This window comes from Leptonychotes weddellii, chromosome 15 (genome assembly GCF_054177405.1).
Source record: "Leptonychotes weddellii isolate Sample4059 chromosome 15, ASM5417740v2, whole genome shotgun sequence".
Classification (NCBI taxonomy): domain Eukaryota; kingdom Metazoa; phylum Chordata; class Mammalia; order Carnivora; family Phocidae; genus Leptonychotes; species Leptonychotes weddellii.
In genome coordinates, this window is record NC_138383.1 from 41782683 (window position 1) to 41805110 (window position 22428).

The window sequence follows — 22428 nt, forward strand, 5'->3', positions numbered from 1 at the left end:
CCCACATCGGGCTCCCTGCTCAGCAGGGAGTCTGCTTCTCCCTCTCACCCTACCCCCTTCTTGTGCTCTCTCTCTCTCTCTCTGTCTCAAGTAAATAAAATAAAATCTTTAAAAAATAAAAATAAAAGAAAGAAATAAAAGAAACAAAAACAGGGTATCAAAGAGATATCTGTACACCCATGTTCACTGCAGCATTATTCATAATAGCCAAGACCCGGACACAATCAAAGTATCCACTGATGGATGACTGTATAAAGAAAACGTGATATATGTGTGGTATTTCTTTATCCATGTATACAAACACACAAACACACACACACACAGGAATACTATTCAGCCATAAAAAGGAAGTAAATCCTGCCTTTTGCAACAACATGGATGGACCTTGAGGTCATTACACTAAGTGAAACAAGTCAAATACAGAAAAACAAACACCCAATTTTCTCACTTATATGTGGAATCTAAAAAAGCTGAACTCGGGGCGCCTGGGTGGCTCAGTCGTTAAGCGTCTGCCTTCGGCTCAGGTCATGGTCCCGGGGTCCTGGGGTCGAGCCCCGCATCGGGCTCCCCGCTCAGCGGGAAGCCTGCCTCTCCCCCCTCCACTCCCCCTGCCTGTGCTCTTCTCTCAATGTGTCTCTCTCTGTCAAATAAATAAATAAAATCTTTAAAAAAATAAAAAAGCTGAACTCACAGCAACAGAGTAGAACAGTAGCTGTGGGGCAGGGGAAATGGGGAGATATTGGTCAAAGGGTACAAATTCCCAGCTATAAGATGAGTAAGCTCTAGGGATCTAATGTATAGCATGATGACTATAATTAATAATGCTGTAGTATATACTTTAAAGTTAAGAAATTAGATCTCTTTTTTAAAGATTTATTTATTTGAGAGTGAGCAAGTGAGTGCGCATGTGTGCACATGCACGAGCTGGGGGAGGGGCAGAGGGAGTGAGAGAGAATCCTCAAGCAGACTCCCCTCTGAGCGGGGAGCCCGACACGGGGCTTGATCCCAGGACCCTGAGATCATGACCTGAGCAGAAATCAAGAGCTGGACGCTCAACCAACTGAGCCACCCAGGCGGCTCCAAGAAATTAGATCTTAAATGCATCCCCCCTTCCCCAACAAAGGTAATTATGTGAGGGGACAGAGGTGTTTACTAACCTTATGGTGGTAATCATTTTGCAATATACACGTGTATCAAATCATCACACTGTATAACTTAAACCTACATGTTATATGTCAATATCTCAATAAAGCTGGAGGAGTAGTAATAATAATAATAATAAACCTAACGATCAGGAAAGGTTCAATGATGTTCAGCATGTTCTTCCAGAAGGAAGTAAACACAGAGACCACTTTAGAGAGATTTCCATCCTTGGGCGCCTGGGTGGCTCAGTCGGTTAAACGTCCAACTCTTCGGTTTTGGCTCTGGTTGTGATCTCAGGGTCATGAGACCAAGCCCCAAAGTTGGGCTCCATGCTCAGTGCAGAATCTGCTTGAGATTCTCTGCCTTTCCCTCTCCCCCTCCCCCCACTCTCGTGCACTCTCTCTCTAAAATAAATAAATAAAATCTTAAAAAAAAGATTTCCATCTAACCAACATCGTTACCATGAAGCTGGGAATGTAAAAGGATATGTTTTAGATACCAGGAAACTGCCCAACACCTATAGTTCATTCCCTGGTGATTTTAGTTACTGAAAACAATTCATTTTGGGCCATCACTCTGGGTTTAGTGAATGCCATGGCTCAATTTCTGAGACAAAACCAACAGCTTTCAAGTCACTATTTCTCAGCTGGTCTTTTTCGTCTTTATTATTCATACCCCAATTCCCTGGCAGAGAATATCCTCCTAATAAGTCTTGGGTTTTCACTTGGGTGAAAAATCCAAACAGTTTCTCTGCTTTAAAAGGAAACATGTTATAGCTGTTTTGGATAAACAACAAACTCTTCAAACCTGCAGAGAGGCCCACGTGCCGACCTGTTACAGCTTGCATTATAAGAACTCACTGTGGCCCAGATTTGGCCACATCTGAATAACTGTTAGCTTTCCAGACAGAAATAACACCCGAAGTTGTCCCTTTGAGTTTCGTGACATTTTAAGAAAGGGCAAAAATCTGGTCTGTTTCTTCCCGAAAGGAGTCACTAGGCTGACTTTTTCCAGAATCTCTGCACCAAAGACCAGTTTTAACCCCCATAATCTACAGCTGGGCACTCACTAGCCCGAAGTCTGGGCAAACCCCCAGACCTCTCTCTGGATTGAGGGGATGATGACATCTGTTTGGGAAGGTTACTGCAAGCAATTGCTTTAACACCTGAAAAGCTCAGCACAGTCCGGGCAGGTTCTGGGTAGAAGGCAGCAGGTTTGTAAGGAGGGACTTGATACCTAGGAAGGCAACTAGCGAGGCTGGGTCACAGCAGGCTCGTGGCCGGAAGGGCATCCACAGCCAGGCCTTCAGCTTCTCTGCTCTGGGTTTCTGAACTAGTCAGTGCTGCACGTACCTGATCCTCTGCTCCTATGTACCGGCTTGCAGCTCATCCACCACTCTGGGGGAAGGCAGGCAAACCCAAGCGCACTATGGGAAGGCTCTGCTACGCCCTGGTGCTCGCACCAAGCCATCCACAGGCCGTGGCTGCCGGAGGCTGTGCTGAGTGGACAGAGCGAAGGCCCTGGGGGTGGGGCAGGGCCGTGAACGTGGATTTCCCCAGACGCTTTCCCACCCCCACGAGGGCAGCACTCACAGTCAATGCCAGCATGACCTCTCTGTAGTTCCGGTTCCCGTTGAGCCGCTTCTTCAGGGCTCGAATGGCATCCTTTGGCCTAGAGAGAAGGACATGTTAAAATCCTTGCACATTCCACTCGGGGCCGCTACCCTACAGAGTCACTCCTGTTTGTGTGAACCAGCATATATACAAGGTTGCCTGTTACACACAAAGTATTAGGTGGCATATTTATACACATAAAAGATCAGAAACAAATGAAGTCTTCATCATTGTGAAACAGGTTAACTTAAAAAAAATTTTTTTAAGTTTTATTTATTTATTCTTTCAGTAATCTCTACACCCAGCATGGGGCTCGAACTCACGACCCGAGATCAAGAGTCCCATAGCTCTTCCGACTGAGCCAGCCAGGCGCCCTGAGACAGGTTAATTTAAATCATGTTTATCCCACTATATAGCTGCGGGAAAAAATAAAGACACTCCTTGTGCACCAATATGGAGCCAACTCAAAGAAATGTGAATAGAGTTGTGTGCAGAGCAGTGCATAAGGTATGCTCCTCTTTGGCTTATAAAAGGACAACATACATACACACATACATAGTACACAAGCCAGCAGAGAGAAGAGAATCTCTGGAAGGAGCCCCAAGAAGCTGGTAACTCTGGCTGCCCCTTAGGAGGAGAACTGGGTGGCAGAGAGGAGGGAGCGAGAGGTTTCTCACTGGGCTTTTTTGCAGTCCTTTTGCATTTTGCATCACATGCAAATATTCTTTATTCGGAACAATAACTAACCCACTAGTGTGGGGGTACACCGAAGGGACAACAGACAGAGACACAGAAGAAAGAATGGCCAGCTCCCCGTTGAGGCTTGGATGTTCAGCTCCTGCTTAGCAGGGAGTCTGCTTCTCCCTCTGCCTCTCTCCCTGCTCATGCTCTCTCTCTCAAATAAATAAAGTCGAAAGAAAGAAACAAAGAAAGAAAGGAAGAAAGAAAGAAAACTTAATTAAGTCTCCTCAAAACCCAAAGAATTGTGTGTGTTTAGGTAATGGAGCCGATGTGGATTCCCACAGGCACGTTCATAAGCTGATTGTTTGGAACCTGGAACATGTTCTTCCTTAAATCACAGTTAGAGCTAGGAGTGAGGGTCCCCAAACCAGCCCTCTAGAAGCAGCTAGAAGGTGCAGCCCTTGGGTCTAACATGTTATTTCGTTTATTCTAAGCCAGGATCCAACAAAGCTGCGGGACTCATGGCTACCTCTAGCATGAAGCCCCGCCCCCAGACGCCCCATTACCTGCACTCCTGAGAGTCCCCAGTCCGCCTGCAGACTGGCCTTTTGCTATCACAAGTGGGCTCCAGCCTTCCCCTGATCAACGTGTCAGAATATCTGGGTCTTTCGAAAGTTGAAGGTTTGTAAGTCAGGGACCTCCTATTCCTACAGCTCTGAAATATTTATGATCTCTTTACCAAAGGAAAACGCCCTTTCAAATATGTGTGAGGAAGCTGGGGGAAGGGACAGTAGAAGGTCTGCTAATCAGCCCTATGTAGTCAGAAATACACAGGAACCAGCCAAGGCTTCTAGAAGAGATTTGAAAATGCCCTGAGTCACCTACTTCCCATTCCCAACTTGAAACGTGGCTGCCTGCAGGAATTCTTGGCTCCTGAGCCCAAAGGCTGATGGGACGAGGCTCTCTGGGGAATGGGTCCCTGCCAAGTGTGTTTACAGCATGGCTGCAGTTTCCAAACAGGGATGCTGATTTCTGCAAATACGGGACTCGACAAGCTCCTGGCTTTGAGGACTGTTTGTGGACTTGAGCTGGTGAAGGTCAGTGGCTGCTGGCCAGGAGCGTGGATTGATTTCCTCGCTCTCCAAGGCTCTGCCAAGCCACGGTCAACCCTGACCCACGGCTGCCATCCTCCTCAAGCCAGCTTCATCCCTCTCCTCTTGAACTTGCACGGAGCAGAAAAATGAGAACAGCCTCCAAGGGCCGCGATCACTTAGAGCTCACAGAGCAGAGCGCACACAGAGTTCTCCCAGTGTGGGGGTGATGGTGGTGGTGGAAAAATCAGAGAGCCAGCAGGCTCCTGGGTTAGAGTTAAAATGGAAATTCATCGGTGGCGGGAAGTACTGCCTCAGAGTGACTGGGTGAGCACAAAAGCAAGTATTTATCTCTCTCCCCGGGGGAGAAGCTTCAGAAAGGAGGATCAAAGTCATGTCAGAGGAATTGCAAAGTTTCAAGCAGCCGCTGCAGATTAGACAGCAAGGAGCTGGAATCAGGGAAAAAGGAGAGAAGGAAGAGTCAAGAGCCAAGATGGAGCAGGGGAGAGGAGCAGGAGGGGAGCCCCCACCACCACCGTGAGATGCCCCGCCGCCCTGGCAGCTTGCAGCAGGAAGGTCAGCACCCAGGGCCTCACGATCTGGCCTCTGGGCCATCTTCGGCCTCCCCAAGGTCTCCTCCACCCCAGGCTCATAAGAACCCTTCTTTCTAGTCATACTTGAACTCATCTTGTCCTTTGGCTCCAGAAATGCTGCTCTGGAGCCGCTTTCTCCCTATTCCCTCCCAGGAGGACACGGCTGCCCTCCACCCCCGCTCCAGACTCTTCCTCTCCCTCCAGGCCTCCCTCCCTCCCCCCCCTCTTCTCAGCTGCGTGCTTACTCCTCCCTGCTCACTCGGGCTTAGAGGCTGGGGCCCAAGGATTCCCTGAGCAAGGGAAGGTCCAGACACGGTCATGAAAATGATCCAGGTTAGCGGATCCTTCTCAGAGAGACACATCAGAGTCACCTGGGGAGCACATACCCAATCCACACACCTGGGCCCGAACTAGGTAGGTCTGGGCAAGGCCTGGTAAACAGGGCCTAAAACATTCCCAGGTAGGTTCTTGAGCCAGGCACTCCTGGTTAATGACCAATGATTCAGGAGACGAGCCCTATGATGGAGGGCACCTCAGCCTTGGACACTTTAGGGAAAGCCCAAGGAGGGGCCTCTGGGGCAGTTCACTCAATCTGCACCCACCAGGACCACAACGTCCCAGAGGTGAAGCTCCGAGTAAGTAAGTGTAGGCAGAGTTTTGACAGCTGGAGCCAGGTCAGCGAGGGCTTGCATCCTGCCTCTGCCCTTTTCAGCCATGCTGTGAAGACCTCTGGCAAGTGACCAAACCACTCTGGACCTCAGTTTCCTCAACACGGGCTGCCCCTACCTTCTAGAGTTGTCTCGGGGTGCCACATGAGCTGGTGCGATCCAGGGCTCGCGTGGCGACCTGGCATACAGATGGCAAGCGCTCAGAGCACGGCAGACAGGGGCAGGGCCGTCAATCCACCGGGATCACGACCCAGGACTGGCCAGATGACACTACAAATGAAAGTGGTGGAGGACGTCCCGTGCCGTGTTAAGTCTTTAACGTGCAGGTCTTTAATGGAGAAAGAGCACATCCCTATGCAGAGCACGGACCTGGATCCATACATAGGCAGACACTTCGTAATATTTACTCCTTTGATCCTTCTAACAAGCCTATGTGATAGGCACTACTGGTGTTTACACATTTTGTAAATGAGGACACCAAGACATAGGGACACATGGCAAGGGAGTGGAGGGCCCAGAATCCCAGCCCAGGCAGGTGGCTCCAGGCTCCACGCCCCTAATCCCAGGACACCCCCCTTCCCACTCCTGCCCACCAGCCTGCGTGTCCGCCTTCCCACCTGCCATCCACCCACCTCCCCAGGCGGATGCCCGCCTATGCTCCAAGACTCCACTCGGGGTCACCTCCTCCAAGCAGCCTTTGCTCTGGTCTCGCCCAGTGAGCGGCAGCATCTGTCGGCACGCTGTGTTACAGTTATGTTCTGCATTCCCCATCAGATGGAGTCCGTGAGGTCTCCATCCATTTATTCTTATTTACAAAATGCTTGTCAAGAGTCAATTATACATATGCTGCGCTAGGTGTTGGCATAAAATGGCACGTAGAACAGAATTCTGCCCTCATGGAGCGCATGGTCAAGGGGGGCCTGCAGGGGAGACAGCCACTCTAACGAACATCACGCAGACATGGACATTTACACTGTGATGGGCCTGGTTTCATATAGGGTACTATGAAATCACGTACGGGGGGACTTGTCCAGATCAGGAAGAGAGGGAAATGCACTTCAAACTAAGCTCCAGTAAAAGACAGAACTGATCGGTGAAAGGGAGAAGTGAGACGGAAACAGAAGGAACACGGGGACCGAAGCCCTGAAGCAGGAAGGAGCTGAAAGGGCGCCCGAACGTTAGCTGAACTTCAGAGCTTTTCTCCCGCTTAGGAAGAGATTTGACAATCACCTCACTGTGGAGGCTGAGACAAAAAATCGCCACGCGTCCCTGAGGTGCTCTCACTCAGAACTGCAGGACTGAGAGTGGGCCACTTCAGGAGGAAGGCGAACTGAGTGTTGGGAAAGGAAGGTGACCCACCTCCTAGACTCTGGAAGGAGGCAGCCCGGCTCTCACACCTCCCCACTCTCCCTGCTCGCCCAGACTGTTTGTGGCCCCAACACACTGCCCTTTCATGCTCTTATCTATACTCCGCCTTCTCTTCCTGCCCCACTGAGGCCCAGCCCAAAGCCTGCACCCTGTGCCTGCTGCAATGTGCACGCGCCTCGGCCACAGCCCGCCAGGGCCCGCCAGATGAGCCCCTCAAGAGTATCTGGGGAGGGCGCCTGGGTGGCTCAGTTGGTTAAGCGACTGCCTTCAGCTCAGGTCATGATCCCAGGGTCCTGGGATCGAGTCCCACATCGGGCTCCCGGCTCAGCGGGGAGCCTGCTTCTCCCTCTGACCCTCTCCTCTCTCATGCTGTTTCTCTCTCGCTCGCTCTCCAATAAATAAATAAAATCTTTAAAAAAAAAAAAAGAGTATCTGGGGAGCACTAGCCTTGGCATCCTGGAACCGGTTGCACCTCCATCTGTGGGATCCAATGTGGCTGGACAACCAGAGAAAGGAGGGCATGAGAGGGGGACATGAGAAAGAAGGGAGCCCGTGACTGGCATCAGAAATGCACAGCCCCCAACAACTCTGTGACCCGGATGTATGCTGGGCACCAAGCTGACCACCTATATTTAGAGGCAGCAATATGCCATCTTTGACCCAAGATGCCCAAACTTACACCTCCACCGCAGGCCCCTGCCCCCAGCTCCGTAGCCATGCCCGCCAGGATGGGGAGCATCGCACCTGGGGGCCTAGCAGGCAGCTCAGAGCGGTAGGATTTTAGCTGACCTTCTGATCTCTGCTCCTCAGTCTGCTCCCTCCCTGTGGTGGCTCAGCCCTAAACACTGGAGTCTTCCTCTCTCTTCTCTCAGGCCCACATCCATCTCTGCACACCCCACTGGCTTCACCTTCTAAATATATTCTGAAGCTGAGCATTTCTCCCTCCTCCTCTACTGTCATCCGTGTCAAAACTGCCATCATCCCACACCTCCTAACTCGCTTCCCTCTTTCTGCCCTCTGCCCTTCCCACCCCCAGCCAGGCCATTCTGATCATGGTAGCCAGAGTGATCTCTTTAAAATGAGCGTTAGACTTGGGGCACCTGGGTGGCTCAGTTGGTTGGGTGTCTGCCTCTGGCTTGGGTCGTGATTCCGGAGTCCTGGGATCCAGCCCTGCATCAGGCTCCCCGCGCAGCAGGGAGTCTGCTTCTCCCTCTCCCTTTGCTGCCCCCCAGCCCCGCTCGTGCTCGCTCTCTCTCTCAAATAAATAAATAAATAAATAAATAGGGGCGCCTGGGTGGCTCAGTCATTAAGCGTCTGCCTTCGGCTCAGGTCATGGTCCCAGGGTCCTGGGATCGAGCCCCCATCGGGCTCCCGGCTCCGCAGGAAGCCTGCTTCTCCCTCTCCCACTCACCTTGTTTGTGTTCCCTCTCTCACTGTGTCTCTCTCCATCAAATAAATAAAAAAAATCTTTAAATAAATAAGTAAATAAATAAATAAAAATGAGCGTTAGACCAGGTCCCTCTCTGCTCAAATCCCTGTACTGTTTGGATGGGCACATGTCTGACCCCTCCTTGCTCTCTCCATGGTAGCCCCACGAGCCTCTTGCTATTCCTCAAACATACTATCGCGCCCTCTGTCCCAGGACTGCTGTGCTTGCTGCTCCCTCTGCTTGGAAGGTTCTTCCCTGCTGTCATCCTCACACATCACCCCCTCATCTCCTTCAAGTCGCTCTTCAATGTCACCTTCTCAAGTGAGGCTTTCCTTGATTCCTCCACTTAAAATTGCTGACTCCCAGGGGCGCCTGGGTGATTCAGTCGGTTAAGCGGCTGACTCTTGACTTCGGCTCAGGTCATGATCTCAGGATGTGAGATGGGACAAGTCCTGAGTCAGGCTCCGTGCTCAGCACAAGTTCTGCTTGGGATTCTTTCTCCCTCTCCCTCTGCCTCAGCCCCCACCCGTGCTTGAGTGTGCACACTCTTTAAATGAATGAATGAATAAATAAATAAATAACAAATAAAACCTTAAAAAAAAATGCTAAGTCCCAGCCTTCACCCTCCCTCACTTCATTTCTTTTTCTTTTTTTTTTAAGATTTTATTTATTTATTTGACAGAGCGAGAGATAGTGAGAGCAGGAACACAAGCAGGGGGAGTGGGAGAGGGAGAAGCAGGCTTCCTGCCGAGCAGGGAGCCCGATGTGGGACTCAATCCCAGGACCCTGGGATCATGACCTGAGCCGAAGGCAGATGCTTAATGACTGAGCCACCCAGGCGCCCATCCCTCGCTTCATTTCACTCCAGACTTGTCACCAGCTAACCATGTAATGTGACCATGTAACGTAACATGTAATGGCTTCCAGGTCGTCTGTCCTGCTCCCTGCCATGCCCTGGGCACTCACACTAGGGCCCAGCATGAGGTAGCCACTCAGTAAATATCTGTTCACTGAGAGCAGGAGCAGCGCCAAGCTGCAAGCCCAGGGCTGCCAGAGTCCGACCTGTCCCCCTGGGTCTGTCCCCCTCAGGGATGGCTGGAGAGGGCGTAGCTACAGTAAATACCGTTCTGTGTGGTGTGGACAGAGGGCCGAAGACACACCAATCTGGGAGAAGCGTAAACAGAACGTAGCTGGAATGCCGAAGAGGATACACAGTGAACAGCCAGAAGAACCGACCTGGCAGGGCAGGGATGGGGGGGGGGGGGGAGGCCCTGCCAGATACACCCGCTGCTCTGTGCCTCATGCGGACCTCTCCCTCTATGGACACTCTGGTCCCTTCTCCCTCTTGCGGCTCCAGTCCAGCAAAGCAGGACAGAGACAGCCTCATGTTGGTGAAGGAGAATACAGCCAGGGAGGAGGGCAGGAGGAGGTGATGACCACGGGGGACCAAGTAACCAGGAGACTTCATTGTCACGGTGATTCAAAGCAGGTCATTAAAAGAGGGCATCACTGATGGTGGGGCTGGGGGGCGGCGGGCAGCAAGAGGAAAGATAATGAAGTGTATCTGTTTATTAAATGCCAAAGCAAACAGACTGGAAACAAAACACAAAGTAAAACACCCCACCCTTAAGCCCTGGCAGGCTCTGAGTGACCCCCCAGGAGCTGACGAGCTTCATGGAAGATAGCGGGTGGCGGGGGGGGGGCACACATACCCTTCTTCTGTCTCATTGATAATGTCGCAGATCTCCATGTTCAACGTCCAGTCCTCGCTCTGGAGGGAGCCATCTGTTGCCTTTTCTGTAAAGTCAGAGAGAAGACGGATTTACATTTCTCCCAGAATAAGGGGGCCCTGGCAGGAAACAGGAAGGGTCCAGAACCACCACGTTCTCCTCCCAAGCAGATGGGCTGAGCCAACAGAGCAGTTCTAGGGGTACTGTTTCACCAGGGAACATCTGGGGCAGGGGGGGGGATCTGGGCCTGAGTTTTGCAAGATGGAAAGTTCTAGAGATTGGCTGCATGACAGCGAGAAGGTGCTTAACACTTAAAACATGGTTAAGACGGCAATCTTTACATGATATGTGTTGTAACACAATTACAATGTTCAAAAATTAAATTTAAAAAACCCACAGCCCCCCTTAAGGTAGGTATTATTCCTTCCCATATTTAGAAGGAAGGAAACAGGCTCGAAAAGGTTGGGTACTTGGCCAGGATCTCATCACGGGATTGGGGCTGACATGCACTCAATGTCAGGTCTGCCCGTCTCTAAAGCCTAGACATTGCATGGCACCAGCCCACCTGCTAACCAAGCTGGACCTCGGATCTGAGGTTGTAGCTCAGACCAATTCTAACCCTGCCCCATCCCAACTGTGTACTCCATGAGAGGGAGAACATCACCACCATTTTGTTCATACAACCCAGACTTGCACCAGTGCTCAAATAATAAAACAGATGACCTCCGTACATGCTGGAAGTGTCCTTGTTCTTTACATAACATCCCAGAACTCACACATCCAAACAAAGCCTGTACTTACAAGCAGTGACAACGCACTCCAAAAATATAGCTGTTGCTCAAAACATTTGTGCGACAGCTTCGGTCTGCATTTAAAAGCCTCGCTGCTTTACTTTTTGCCAAAAAAAGGCATATCCTCAACTTTTCCACCCTCTTTGTTCCTCAACCATAGCACCCAAAGACCCTAGACCCACTGGAACAAGCAAACCCCCCCACAAATGAGGAGGACCTGCGTCAGGCGAATGCCAGGCACGCAGCAGACTGGGCAGGGCACTGGGAGATTGGAGGAGCCCATCACCAAAGTCCACGAGGGTGCCAGGCTGGCAGGGACAGAGGTAGTGTTTGGTGAGTGCCTTGTAAAGAAGAGGGAGGTGTGTGCGGAGAGGGAGAGGCAGGGATGAGAACCCATGTCGGAGACTGTGCCCTGCCCCATGCACAGCATGCGTGTGGAAAAGAGGGGCCACGTCAGGAGAGCCACTTCGGGGGTGGGGACAAGAGCCATGGTGGGAAGGGCGGGGGTAGGCCCCCAGGATGGATGGCTCCAAGCACCAGTCAGCTTCGCCCAGAGAAGCAAAGACTAAGGGCAGAGGCCATAGGAAGGCTCAGGAGACAGGCAGGTGGAAGCCTCTGGAACGGGCCCAGTGGCGTACTCCCTTGGCACCGGGCTTCAGCCAGGGTGTGGAGAGGGTAAGCGTGTGGGTGAAACGGCTCGCGCCTCCAGCCCACCACGCTCCCTGACACACTCAGCTGTCTCCTCTTCAAGGTGTCCACTCCCAGAAGAGGTGACTCCCCAAAAGGCCCCACACAGCAGGGGAGTGTCTGTGGCCACAAACGCAGAGTGCATCCTCAAGATAAAGCCACTCGGCCTGCGGGCGGCGGGAGGTGGGCTTTCCACCCCTCCACTCTCCAGCCCAGGGAGAGGCCAGTGGCCCAAGAGCCTTCGGAGCTGGTCATCTGTCCCTGTCACAGCACCTGCTGCGGCCCAGACTCTCACAAGGAAGAAAGTCTGTGACTGCACTTTGGTAGGGCCATAGGGACACTGTCTTGGGAGGCTTAATGGAGGAAATATTAAATCAATGAAACCTCATTTCCAAGTTCGGTTTAGCAGCAGAATCCATTAACCTTATATTCACCCGCTCCCTTCCTCTAATAATACCAGGAAGGGGTTCAAAGACATGATAACTTATCCTCCGGGTAGCGCATTCTATTCAATTACTGGGATTCTGAGTTTCCAAGCTAAAAGATATATACTCGTTTTGATTATAAAGAATCAACCCAAAAAGAATGCTGCTTTCTTTTAATTTTGCTGGAAATGCCACATAAATACAACAGTGGGTATTTGGCTCGGCTGAAACAGATGAGGAAAGTCAGGCTGACAAAGGAGCTCAAATCAGTTGATTTTTCTCTCCTCATAAAAGAATTCCCAGCAATGGGAACAAAGTTGTATCTGATTGCCCCTGGAACTGTGGCCACTCAATGCGGGCTCCCTCACTCCAGAGGAAGCAAAATTCAATCTCATTTCTTTTGTCACGTAAATCGTCAAAACCTAAGATAAATCCTGGTGCAACAGCAGAAACACAATGCTCCAGGGAGCAATGGGGCAAGTCATTCCCACCAGCCAGCCCTCGGGACGGATAAAGATCAAAACGCCAGTGACCCTGGCTGCAAAAGCTGACCTTTCGGGAGTTCTCTGGTGAAATGCTAATGGCCAGGGGCTGAGCAGGACAGGGTTGGGCAGGGCAGGGCTGAGCAAGGCAGGACAGAGCTGGACTGGGATGAGCAGGGCAGGGCTGGGCAGGGCAGGACTGGACAGGGCTGGGCTGGACTGGGCTGAGCAGGGCAGGGTTGGGCTGGGCTGGGCTGGGCAGGGCAGGACTGGGCTAAGCAGAGCAGAGAAGGACTGGGCAGGGCTGGGCTGGACTGGGCTGAGCAAGGCAGGGCAGGGCTGGGCAGGGCAGGGCTGGGCTGGACTGGGCTGGACTGGGCTGAGCAGGGCAGGACTGGGCAGAGCAGAGCTGGGCAGGGCAGGGCAGAGCTGGACAGGGCTGGGTTGGACTGGGCAGGGCAGGGCTGAACTGGGCTGAGCAGGGCAGGGGGGCAAGACTGGGCAGGGCTGGGCTCGACTGGGCTGGACTAGGATCAGCAGGGCAGACACAGCTCCCATTAAACCTTCCGTACAAGACAGTATGCTAGCTTAATGCTGTTGCCATGGCATTTTCCCCATTCAGAAAAGGCTGCCTCCCGCCTGGTGGAGGCTGGGGGTGCCCTGAAGCCTGCCTGGACCTTGCCAGCAAGAAGCACGCTCTCAGGCTTGTTTCTCGGTGCCCCCACCCCTACCCCTACGGCCTGAAATCCCAGGCAGTCCTGCTGGGAGGAGCCTCACAATCCAGGGGCATGGTTTCTTGTTTGCTACTGTCTACACTTTGATGTTAAATATAGTGACTTCAGAGCCGCCAGCACCAGAAGGTAAAAGAGGGCTGGCTTTAGCATTTTGCATTCAGCAACATCCTTTTGGTGAGAATGGAGAAAAAATAGCCAAATGCTCTCCCTCCCCAACTATCAAGGGTGTGGGTAGGCGCCCAAAGGCAGTGGCAGAAAGGAACAGCACAGGGTTGCTTCATGCCAGGTGCAGGGGAAGGAGAGAAGGGGGTTTGGGTGGGCAGGAAGCTCATGGGATAATATGCACCAATAAGAGGAGATGAGCCGGGCGCCTGGGTGGCTCAGATGGTTGAGCGTCTGCCTTCAGCTCAGGTCATGATCCCAGGGTCCTGGGATCGAGTCCCGCATCGGGCTCCCTGCTCAGCAGGGAGCCTGCTTCTCCCTCTACCTCTCTCTCTCTCTGTCTCTTATGAATAAATAAATAAAATCTTAAAAAAAAAAAAAAGAGGAGATGAGCCTTCTGGATTACTACACGCTAGTGAGGCAGGTTGGCATACACCAGTCAGGTGGAAAGAAAAATCAATCCTGACATTCTACACAGAGCCATTATTGTCTATTGCTTCAAATTCCTAACATGCTTTGTGAATGTTAATTGCAGCTACTCTCCTTCCACTGGAGAGACAAGAGAACGGATTCCAAATACTCATCCCTATAAAATAGGGATGTCCCTTTCTCTGACAGCTGTCCCCGCTCCTCTTTCACCCCTCCTCAAAGGAAGATAACAGGTAGACAAAGTATGTCTGGCCAGCCTGTAGACTACTGTGAGGCAGCTCACAGTAGAGTCCCACAGTCCCCATGTCCTTTACTCGAGACTGGCAGAGCCTGGGATGGGCCATGCACTGCCCTTGCAGATGGAGAGAGATGATTAAGACCCTACCTTAAGAGGTCAGTCTAATGGGAGAGGCAGATAGGCAGTCAGTTAAGATACAGGCCAGGCTGAGCTGTGACAGAGGACAAGCACAGCACTCTGGGTGGCTTTGATACCTGTGCCCTGGTGCCAAGGAGCGGGGAGGAAATTAATGGCCCCCCCGCACACACATTGTGACAGACAACAGCATGCTTCTTTAAGCAGAACACAAAGGTTGACAAGATAAGCCAGAGAGAACCAGCCAGTGACAGGGTGAAGTCCCAGAGGAAGCTACTAAGCCTCTCTCATTCCCCAGCTAGAGAGCACCAAGGGAAGGCATGACGTAGAAAAGTGCTTCCCAAACTTGGCTGCAGGTTAGAATCACCAGGAAGATTTTTTTTTTTTTAAGATTTATTTATTTGAGGGGCGCCTGGGTGGCTCAGTTGGTTAAGCAACTGCCTTCGGCTCAGGTCATGATCCTGGAGTCCCAGGATCGAGTCCCGCATCGGACTCCCTGCTCAGCAGGGAGTCTGCTTCTCCCTCTGATCCTCCCCCTCTCATGCTCTCTGTCTCCCATTCTCTCTCTCAGATAAATAAATAAAAATCTTTAAAAAAAAAAAAAAGAAGATTTATTTATTTGAGAGGCAGTGGGGGGGGGGCAGAGGGAGCGGGAGAGAGAAACCCAAGCCAACTCCGCACTGAGCGCAGAGCTTGATCGGGGCTCGATCTCATGACCCTGAGACCACCACCTGACCTGAAACCTAGAATCGGATGCTTAATCGACTGCGCCAACCCAGCAGCCCCTCACCAGGAAGCTTTTTAAAAGTATTCCTGCCTTGGGCGCCTGGATGGCTCAGTCGTTAAGCGTCTGTCTTGTTCGGCTCAGGTCATGATCCCAGAGTCCTGGGATCAAGCCCCGCATCGGGCTCCCTGCTCAGCGGGAAGCCTGCTTCTCCCTCTTCCACTCCCCTTGCTTGTGTTCCCTCTCTCGCTGTGTCTCTCTCTATCAAATAAATAAATAAATAATCTTAAAAAAAAAAAGTATTCCTGCCTTGGTCCCACCCCCTACCTTCTGATCAGAACCTCTAGGGCACAAGGCCAGGTACCAATATGCTCTAACAGATCCCCGGGTACCTCCACGTGCAGCCAGGGCTGAGAACACGGGAGAAGGAGCGCCAACATGGTCATCCAGCTGACACAAGTGGACCGCAGAGCTATGAAGTGCCGGACCCTGGGGACACAGTGGAAGGCCAGACAGTCCTGTCCCCGCCCTCATGAAGCTCCTGGCCCACAGGACAGGGAATCAAGTGACCCTGGTTCTGGTCCTGGCTCGGCCCGCTGTTGCTTCTGAGCTCTTGGGACTCCTTATGGCCGTTTCTTCCCTGGGCGCTAGGTTTCCTGACATATGAGCTAACGGGCCCAGATGATCTCTGATCCTCACCCTCCTCATCCCCCACCCCACCCTGACAGCTTGTTGGCCTATGTGTACTTTTTCTTTTTTGGCAATGGTGATTTTTTTCATTGTGGTAAGATGTACATAATATAAAATTCACCATTTGAGCCATTTTTTAAAAAAATATTTTATCTATTTATTTGCCAGAAAGAGAGAAAGAGAGAGAGAGTGCGTGCACAAGCAGGGGGAGCGGCAGGCAGAGGGAGAAGCAGACTCCCTGCTGAGCAAGGAGCTGGATTCAGGACTCGATGCAGGACTCGATCCCAGGACCCTGGGATCATGACCTGAGCCAAAGGCAGACGCTTAACCAACTGAGCCACCCAGGCGTCCCCATTTGAGTCATTTTCAAGTGTACAGCTCAGTGATGTGAAATACATTTCACCATTGCTGTGCAACCCACCAACCATCCACAGAAGTTTTCATCTTCCCAAACTGAAACTCTGTCCCCATTCAACACTAACTGCCCATTCCCCTCCCTCCAGCTCCTGGCAACAACCATTGTACTTTCTGTCTCCATGAATGTGACGACTCTAGGAACCTCACATAAATGGAAACATACAGTATTTCTTTTTTGTGTCCAGCTTTTTCCACTTAGTATAATAATGTCCTCAAGCCTCATCCACCTTGTAGCAGGTGTCAGAATTTCATTCCTTTTTAAGGCTGAATAATATTCTGCCGCATGTATATACCACATTTTGTTTATCTATTCACCTATGGATGGACACATGGCTTGTTCCCACCTTTTGGCTCCTGTGAATGCTGCTAGGAACATGGGTGTACAAATATCTGTTTGAGTCCCTTCTTTCTTTTTTTTTTTTAAGCTTTTATTTATTTGTTTGAGAGACAGAGACCAGGGGAAAGGGGCAGAGGGAGAGGGAGAAGCAGACTCCTGCCTGAGCAGGTAGATCAATGCAGGGCTTGATTCCCAGGACCCTGAGATCATGACCTGAGCTGAAGGCAGATGCTTAACAGACTGAGCCACCCAGGCGCCCCCAAGTCCCTTCTTTCTGTTCTTTTGGGTATAATACCTAGAGGTGGAATTACTGGATCCTATGGTAATACCATGTTTAACTTTTTAAAAACCACCAAACTGGGGTGCCTGGGTGGCTCAGTTGGTTAAGCGACTGCCTTCGGCTCGGGTCATGATCCTGGAGTCCCGGGATCGAGTCCTGCATCGGGCTCCCTGCTCGGCAGGGAGTCTGCTTCTCTCTCTGACCCTCCTCCCTCTCATGCTCTCTCTCTCCCATTCTCTCTCTCTCTCAAATAAATAAATAAAATCTTTAAAAAAAAAAACACCACCAAACTGCGCTCCACAGAGGCTGCAGCATCTTACATTCCCACCAGCAACAGACAAGGGTTCCAACTTCTCCACGTCCTCACCAACACCTGTTATTTTATATCTCACTGTGGTTCTGATGTGCACTTCCTAAAGACTTAGTGCTGTTGAGCATCTCTTTACATGTTTATTTGCCTTCTATTTATCTTCTCTGGATGAATGCTTATTTGAGTCAATTTTTGAATGAGGTAGTCTTGCTGAATCTGTTTATTGGTTCTGACAGGTTTGTTGTTTTTTTTTTTTCATGAAATCTTTAGGGTTTTCCACATATAAGGTCATGTCATCTTGTTATTTAATTGCAAAAGTTCATTATTCTGAATATTAATCCTTTATCAGATGTGTATTTTGTAAATGTCTTCTCCCATTCTATAGGTTGTCTTTTCACTCTCTTGATAATGTCCTTCGATGCACAAAAATTCCTAATTTTAATTAAGTCCAATTTACCTATTTTTTTCTTTTGTTGCCTATGCTTTTGGTGTGATAGCCAAGAAATCACTGCTAAATCCAACATCATGACACTTGTTCCCTGTGTTTTCCTTTTTTTAAAAAAAAGATTTTATTTATTTATTTGAGGGAGAGAGAGGGAGGGGGCACCCGTGGAAGGAGGGGTAGAGGGAGAGAATCTTCAAGCAGACTCCCCACTGAGCACGGAGCCTGACTCAGGGCTCGATCCCACAATCCATGAGATCTTGACCTGAGCAGACACCAAGACTCGGATGCCTAATTGACTGAGCCACCCAGGCACCCCTCCTGTGTTTAAGTCTTTTATCTATTTGAATTTTCCTATGGAATAAGGTAAAGGTCCAATTTCATTGTGTGCGTGGATATCCAGTTTTCCCAGCACCTTCTGTTGAAAAGTCTGTCCTTTCCCCACTGAAAGGTCTTGGCACCCTTGTTGAAAATCAACTGACCATACGTGAGAGGGTTAATTTCTGGGCTTTCTATTCTGTTCCATTGGTCTATGTCTGTCCTTATGCCAGTACCACACTGTTCACTGTTGATTAGTGAGTTTTGAAATCAGGAAGTGTGAGTCCTCCAACTGCCTTTCCTCTTCAAAGTTTTTTTTAACTATTTGGAGTCCCTTGAGATTCTTTAAGAATTTTAGGATGGGGGCGCCTGGGTGGCTCAGTTGGTTAAGCGACTGCCTTCAGCTCAGGTCATGATCCTGGAGTCCCGGGATCGAGTCCCGCATCGGGCTCCCTGCTCGGCAGGGAGTCTGCTTCTCCCTCTGACCCTCCTCCCTCTCATGCTCTCTGTCTCTCATTCTCTCTGTCTCAAATAAATAAATAAAATCTTTTTAAAAAAAAAAAGAGAATTTTAAGATGGATTTTTCTATTTCTGCAAAAAATGTTGGTGGATTTTGAATGGGGCCGCAATCAATCTGTAGACCATTTTGGGTAGTATTGTCAACTTCAAAATATTAAGTCTTCTATCCATGAATATGGGATGTCTTTCCATTTATTTATGTCTTCTTTAATTTCTCTCTGCAATGTTTTATAGTTTTCAGTGTACAAGACTTTTGCCTCTTTGATAATTCCTAAGGATTTTATTCTTTTTGATGCTATTATAAATTGAATTTTCTTAATTTCCTTTTCAGGTTCATTATATAGAAACAGCTGATTTATGAGTGATTTTGTACCCTTCTACTTCTGAATCTGTATCAGTTCTAATATTTTTTTTTCATGAAATCTTTAGGGTTTTCTACACACTAGGTCATGTCATCTGCAAACAGAGATAATATTATTGTTTTCCTTTCCCATTTGGATGCTTTTTTTTGTTTAAGTAGGCCTTCCACACTCAGCATGGAGCCCAGTGAGGGGCTTGAAGTCACAACTGTGAGATCAAGACCTGAGCTGAGATCAAGAGTCAGATGCTTAACCAACTGAGCCAGCCAGGCATCCCATGTGGATGCCTTTTGTTACTTTTTCCTCCCTAATTGCTCTGGCTAGAACTTCCAGTACTGTGTGAAAGAGAAGTGGTAAAAGCGAGCATCCTTGGGCTAACATAACACGCTTACGAAAGCTGATCATACACCGTTAAGAGCAAACATAGCTGAAGAGAAGATCCATCTGAGTCCTCACTGCATGGAAAGTAGGTTATCTGCTGGGGGGAGGGGCATGTGAAAGCAGGAAGCACATCAGGATCCAGAGGACTCTGCAAGCCAAGGGGCTTTGTATCTCTGTTTCCAGCCCCAAGGAAAACAAGTTAGACTTCCCTGGTTGGAAAGCCTTCACACCAGCTGACTTGCCCATGCTTAGCTCCAATCCCATATCCTCTCCAGAGGCTCCTTCCATACCATCTCCAACTGATGCCCCGTGATAAGCTTTCCAGCACTCGAAGGCATAACCTATGCAAGGATTGAGCTTTCAAGACCATTCTAATGTTATTCTAAGAGTCTCTTCCACGGGCACCTGGCTGGCTCAGTCAGAGGAACATGTGACTTTTGATCTTGGGGTCATGAGTTGGAGCCCCATGCTGGGTGTAAAGGTGACTTAAATAAATAAAACTTAAAAAAAAAATGTTTCTTCCAATCTTACTGGCTTAATGAGCGATGAGTATATTCTTGGCTCCATATCTAAATCTGAAGCTGCACGAAGGCAGGACATCCTCAGTTCCTCAGGAGGGTCCAACCTTATGCTGACGAGGGTCTTTTAGAAGTAAGATGACGACGGTAAACCCTGGGTTTTAGAAGTAAGATGATGACGGAGGTCCCTGGGTGATAGGCACTGGGCATTCTGGCAAGAGTTGAACTAGGTTCCCAGCTGTCCCCATGTTCTCCCTTTGGCCTCAGAAGCTGGAGGAAAGGACATCATAGCGGAGAGTATGAACAGGGGGTCTGAACTCATACTTTGGTGAATCCTACTTCTGCCAATTACCGTGTGACCGCAGGGCAGTCATTTGACCTGTCCAAGCCTTTCTGTCATCTGTAAAATGTGATGATAATAATAGCCCTTTTCTCACACAGTTGTTGTGACTAAACTGAACAACACACAACAAAGCACTTGACAGAGCCTCTAATACAGAGTTACATTCCTCCACAGGCCATGGTAATCGCTGTTACTTTTATTATGACTACAGCTCCTATGAAAGAGATTCTGCCAATGCTCCCCTGGCGCCCCTTCCTTCAGCATTCCCGCATCACCACTGCCACCTACAGGTAAGTAGCTACCACAGGCCATACCCGGCCGGTCCAGTGCCCTAGGATCCTGCGACTATCTAGAGCCTTTCTGATTTCTGCATTTCTGAGCCAGGAGAGCCCCATGCCCAGAAGCCGCAAGGGGCTCCCGTTTCAGAAGGAAGCCCCCAAATAGCCTGGCCCCACTACAAGGTAAAGAAAGAGCCACAGCACAATTTCCTGAGGAGTCCGAATGTTAAAACTCCAAGAGGTGTTAGAGCGCATCTAGTAAGAAGATTCCCCATGAATTGCTCAAACAGATGCCACGTTTCCTGCACTTCTGGAAGTGGGGTTTGGGGGGAGGGGAGAGAGGGCACGATGCTGCTGCTAGCTTCCCGACAGCTTCTTGCCCTCAAAGCTACCATGGAACGACTGATCTCAAGTCTTCAAGTCCCTTTCTTTCATTAATAAACAAACAAACAAATATATAAATAAATAATTTTTTTTAAAAATGGAGAAGCAGAGGCACCTGGGTGGCTCAGTCGTTAAGCATCTGCCTTCGGCTCAGGTCATGATCCCAGTGTCCTGGGATCGAGCCCCATCGGGCTCCCTGCTCAGCAGGGAGCCTGCTTCTCCCTCTCCCCCTGCTTGTGTTCCCTCTCTCACTGTGTCTCTCTCTTGTCAAGTAAATAAATAAAATCTTTAAAAAAATAAAATAAAAAATAAAAATGGAGAAGCAGAAGGGAGAATGAAAACCAAAGTCTACCAAGCACAACTTTCTGTTTGGGCCAGGTTCTTCACTTACATTACCTTATTTAACCCTTCCTTCCTCCTCTTGGCAGGTTACCTCTATTCTAATAGGTGAGGAATATGAAGCCAGCTTGGTGAGTGGCCCCAGAGTGCACAAACCACACGACTCCCGTCTTCTTGGTAGACCCAGCCTTGGGCTCGGACCCATCCCCAAACAGAGGATGGCAGGGCAAAGAGGACCCTGGCCTCAAGAGCAGATGAGTCCATAGTTCTTGGATGCTGACACCCCCCCCCCGCCCGACTCTGCAGGCAGAAGTGTAAAAAACAGTGCTGATGAAAGGTCAGGTCAAAATAGCTGCTGGATCGGTCTTCTCCCTTGTTCTTCTTTTCTCATTAATAAACTTTTAATACCAGCATAATTGCAGACGTACTGAAAAGTCGCAAAGATCGTACAAAGGGTCCCCATACGCCCTTCTCTTCATTTCTGCTAATGTTCACATCTTACATAACCACTGGTCATTTGTCAAAACTAAAAAATTACCATTGGCACGGTACTATGGACTAAACTCCAGCCTTGACTCAGATTTCTCCGGTTTCTCCACTCACGCCCCTTTTTGTCCCTGATCCAACCCAGAATACCATACTGCCTTTGGTTTTCCCGCTTTTAAGTCTTCTGTTTTCTTGAAAGACCAACAAACTCACAAAATCACGCACTTACTCTCCTGTCTGGAGAGCTCAATTCCAAAGGGCAGCTCTGTATGAGTCCCAATTCCACACCCTGGCCTAATTAGGACACCACATCCTCCCACTCCCCAAACAAAGGAGTCCTTCAGGCCAGCCAAACAACAGAGAAAATAGAAGCTTGTTAGCCACACAGGCCCAGGGCTGCTGATCCAAGTTCTTTTTTAACTGGAATTCCCTTGAGAGGGATCCACAGATTTAAAATGCATTTGGGGTGTGTTCTCTAGAAGCAGAGCCACTGGTTTGATGTATTCTCTTCTTTGTACTTACTGGAATATTTTACGTGTGGAGTAAATGAGTGTGCGAGAGAGGAGCTGGAGGAAGACTTGGATTTAGGGCTGGGATGGCACTGGGCAACCGGGGCCTGAGGAGAGGTCTCTGCAGGAGCCAGGCCCAGGCCAGGAGGAGGGTGTGCAGTGGTGGGCCCGGCCTTGCCTGGCGAGCCCCACCAGCTGCTCTCTCTGACAGCCAGGCAGGTGGGCCAGTCCACCGGGAAGATAAAAGATTCCCGGGACACTGGTGCTCCGGTCAGAGCTTCCTTAAAGCAGAGCGGTACGTTGCCGATCTGTTCTTCCCCCGAGTGCCTCGGAGGGGGCTGTTCACCTTGCTCACGTGCCACTCTGCGAGCAGAGAGGCGCACCTGCAAACGTCC

General features: G+C 49.9%; 1 protein-coding gene across 5 annotated transcripts in view; it reads right to left on the minus strand.

Annotated features, from left to right (window-relative positions):
* Positions 1–22428, minus strand: part of TOM1L2 (target of myb1 like 2 membrane trafficking protein) — a 119345-nt gene that overhangs the window by 48860 nt on the left and 48057 nt on the right. For all 5 annotated transcript variants that reach the window (XM_081805612.1, XM_031017593.2, XM_006746798.3 and 2 more), the window contains exons 2-3: positions 10299–10383; positions 2736–2814 (exon numbers count right to left, since the gene is read on the minus strand). In XM_081805612.1, coding sequence (XP_081661738.1) covers positions 2736–2814; positions 10299–10383 — 164 coding nt within the window. The remainder of the gene's footprint in view (positions 1–2735; positions 2815–10298; positions 10384–22428) is intronic.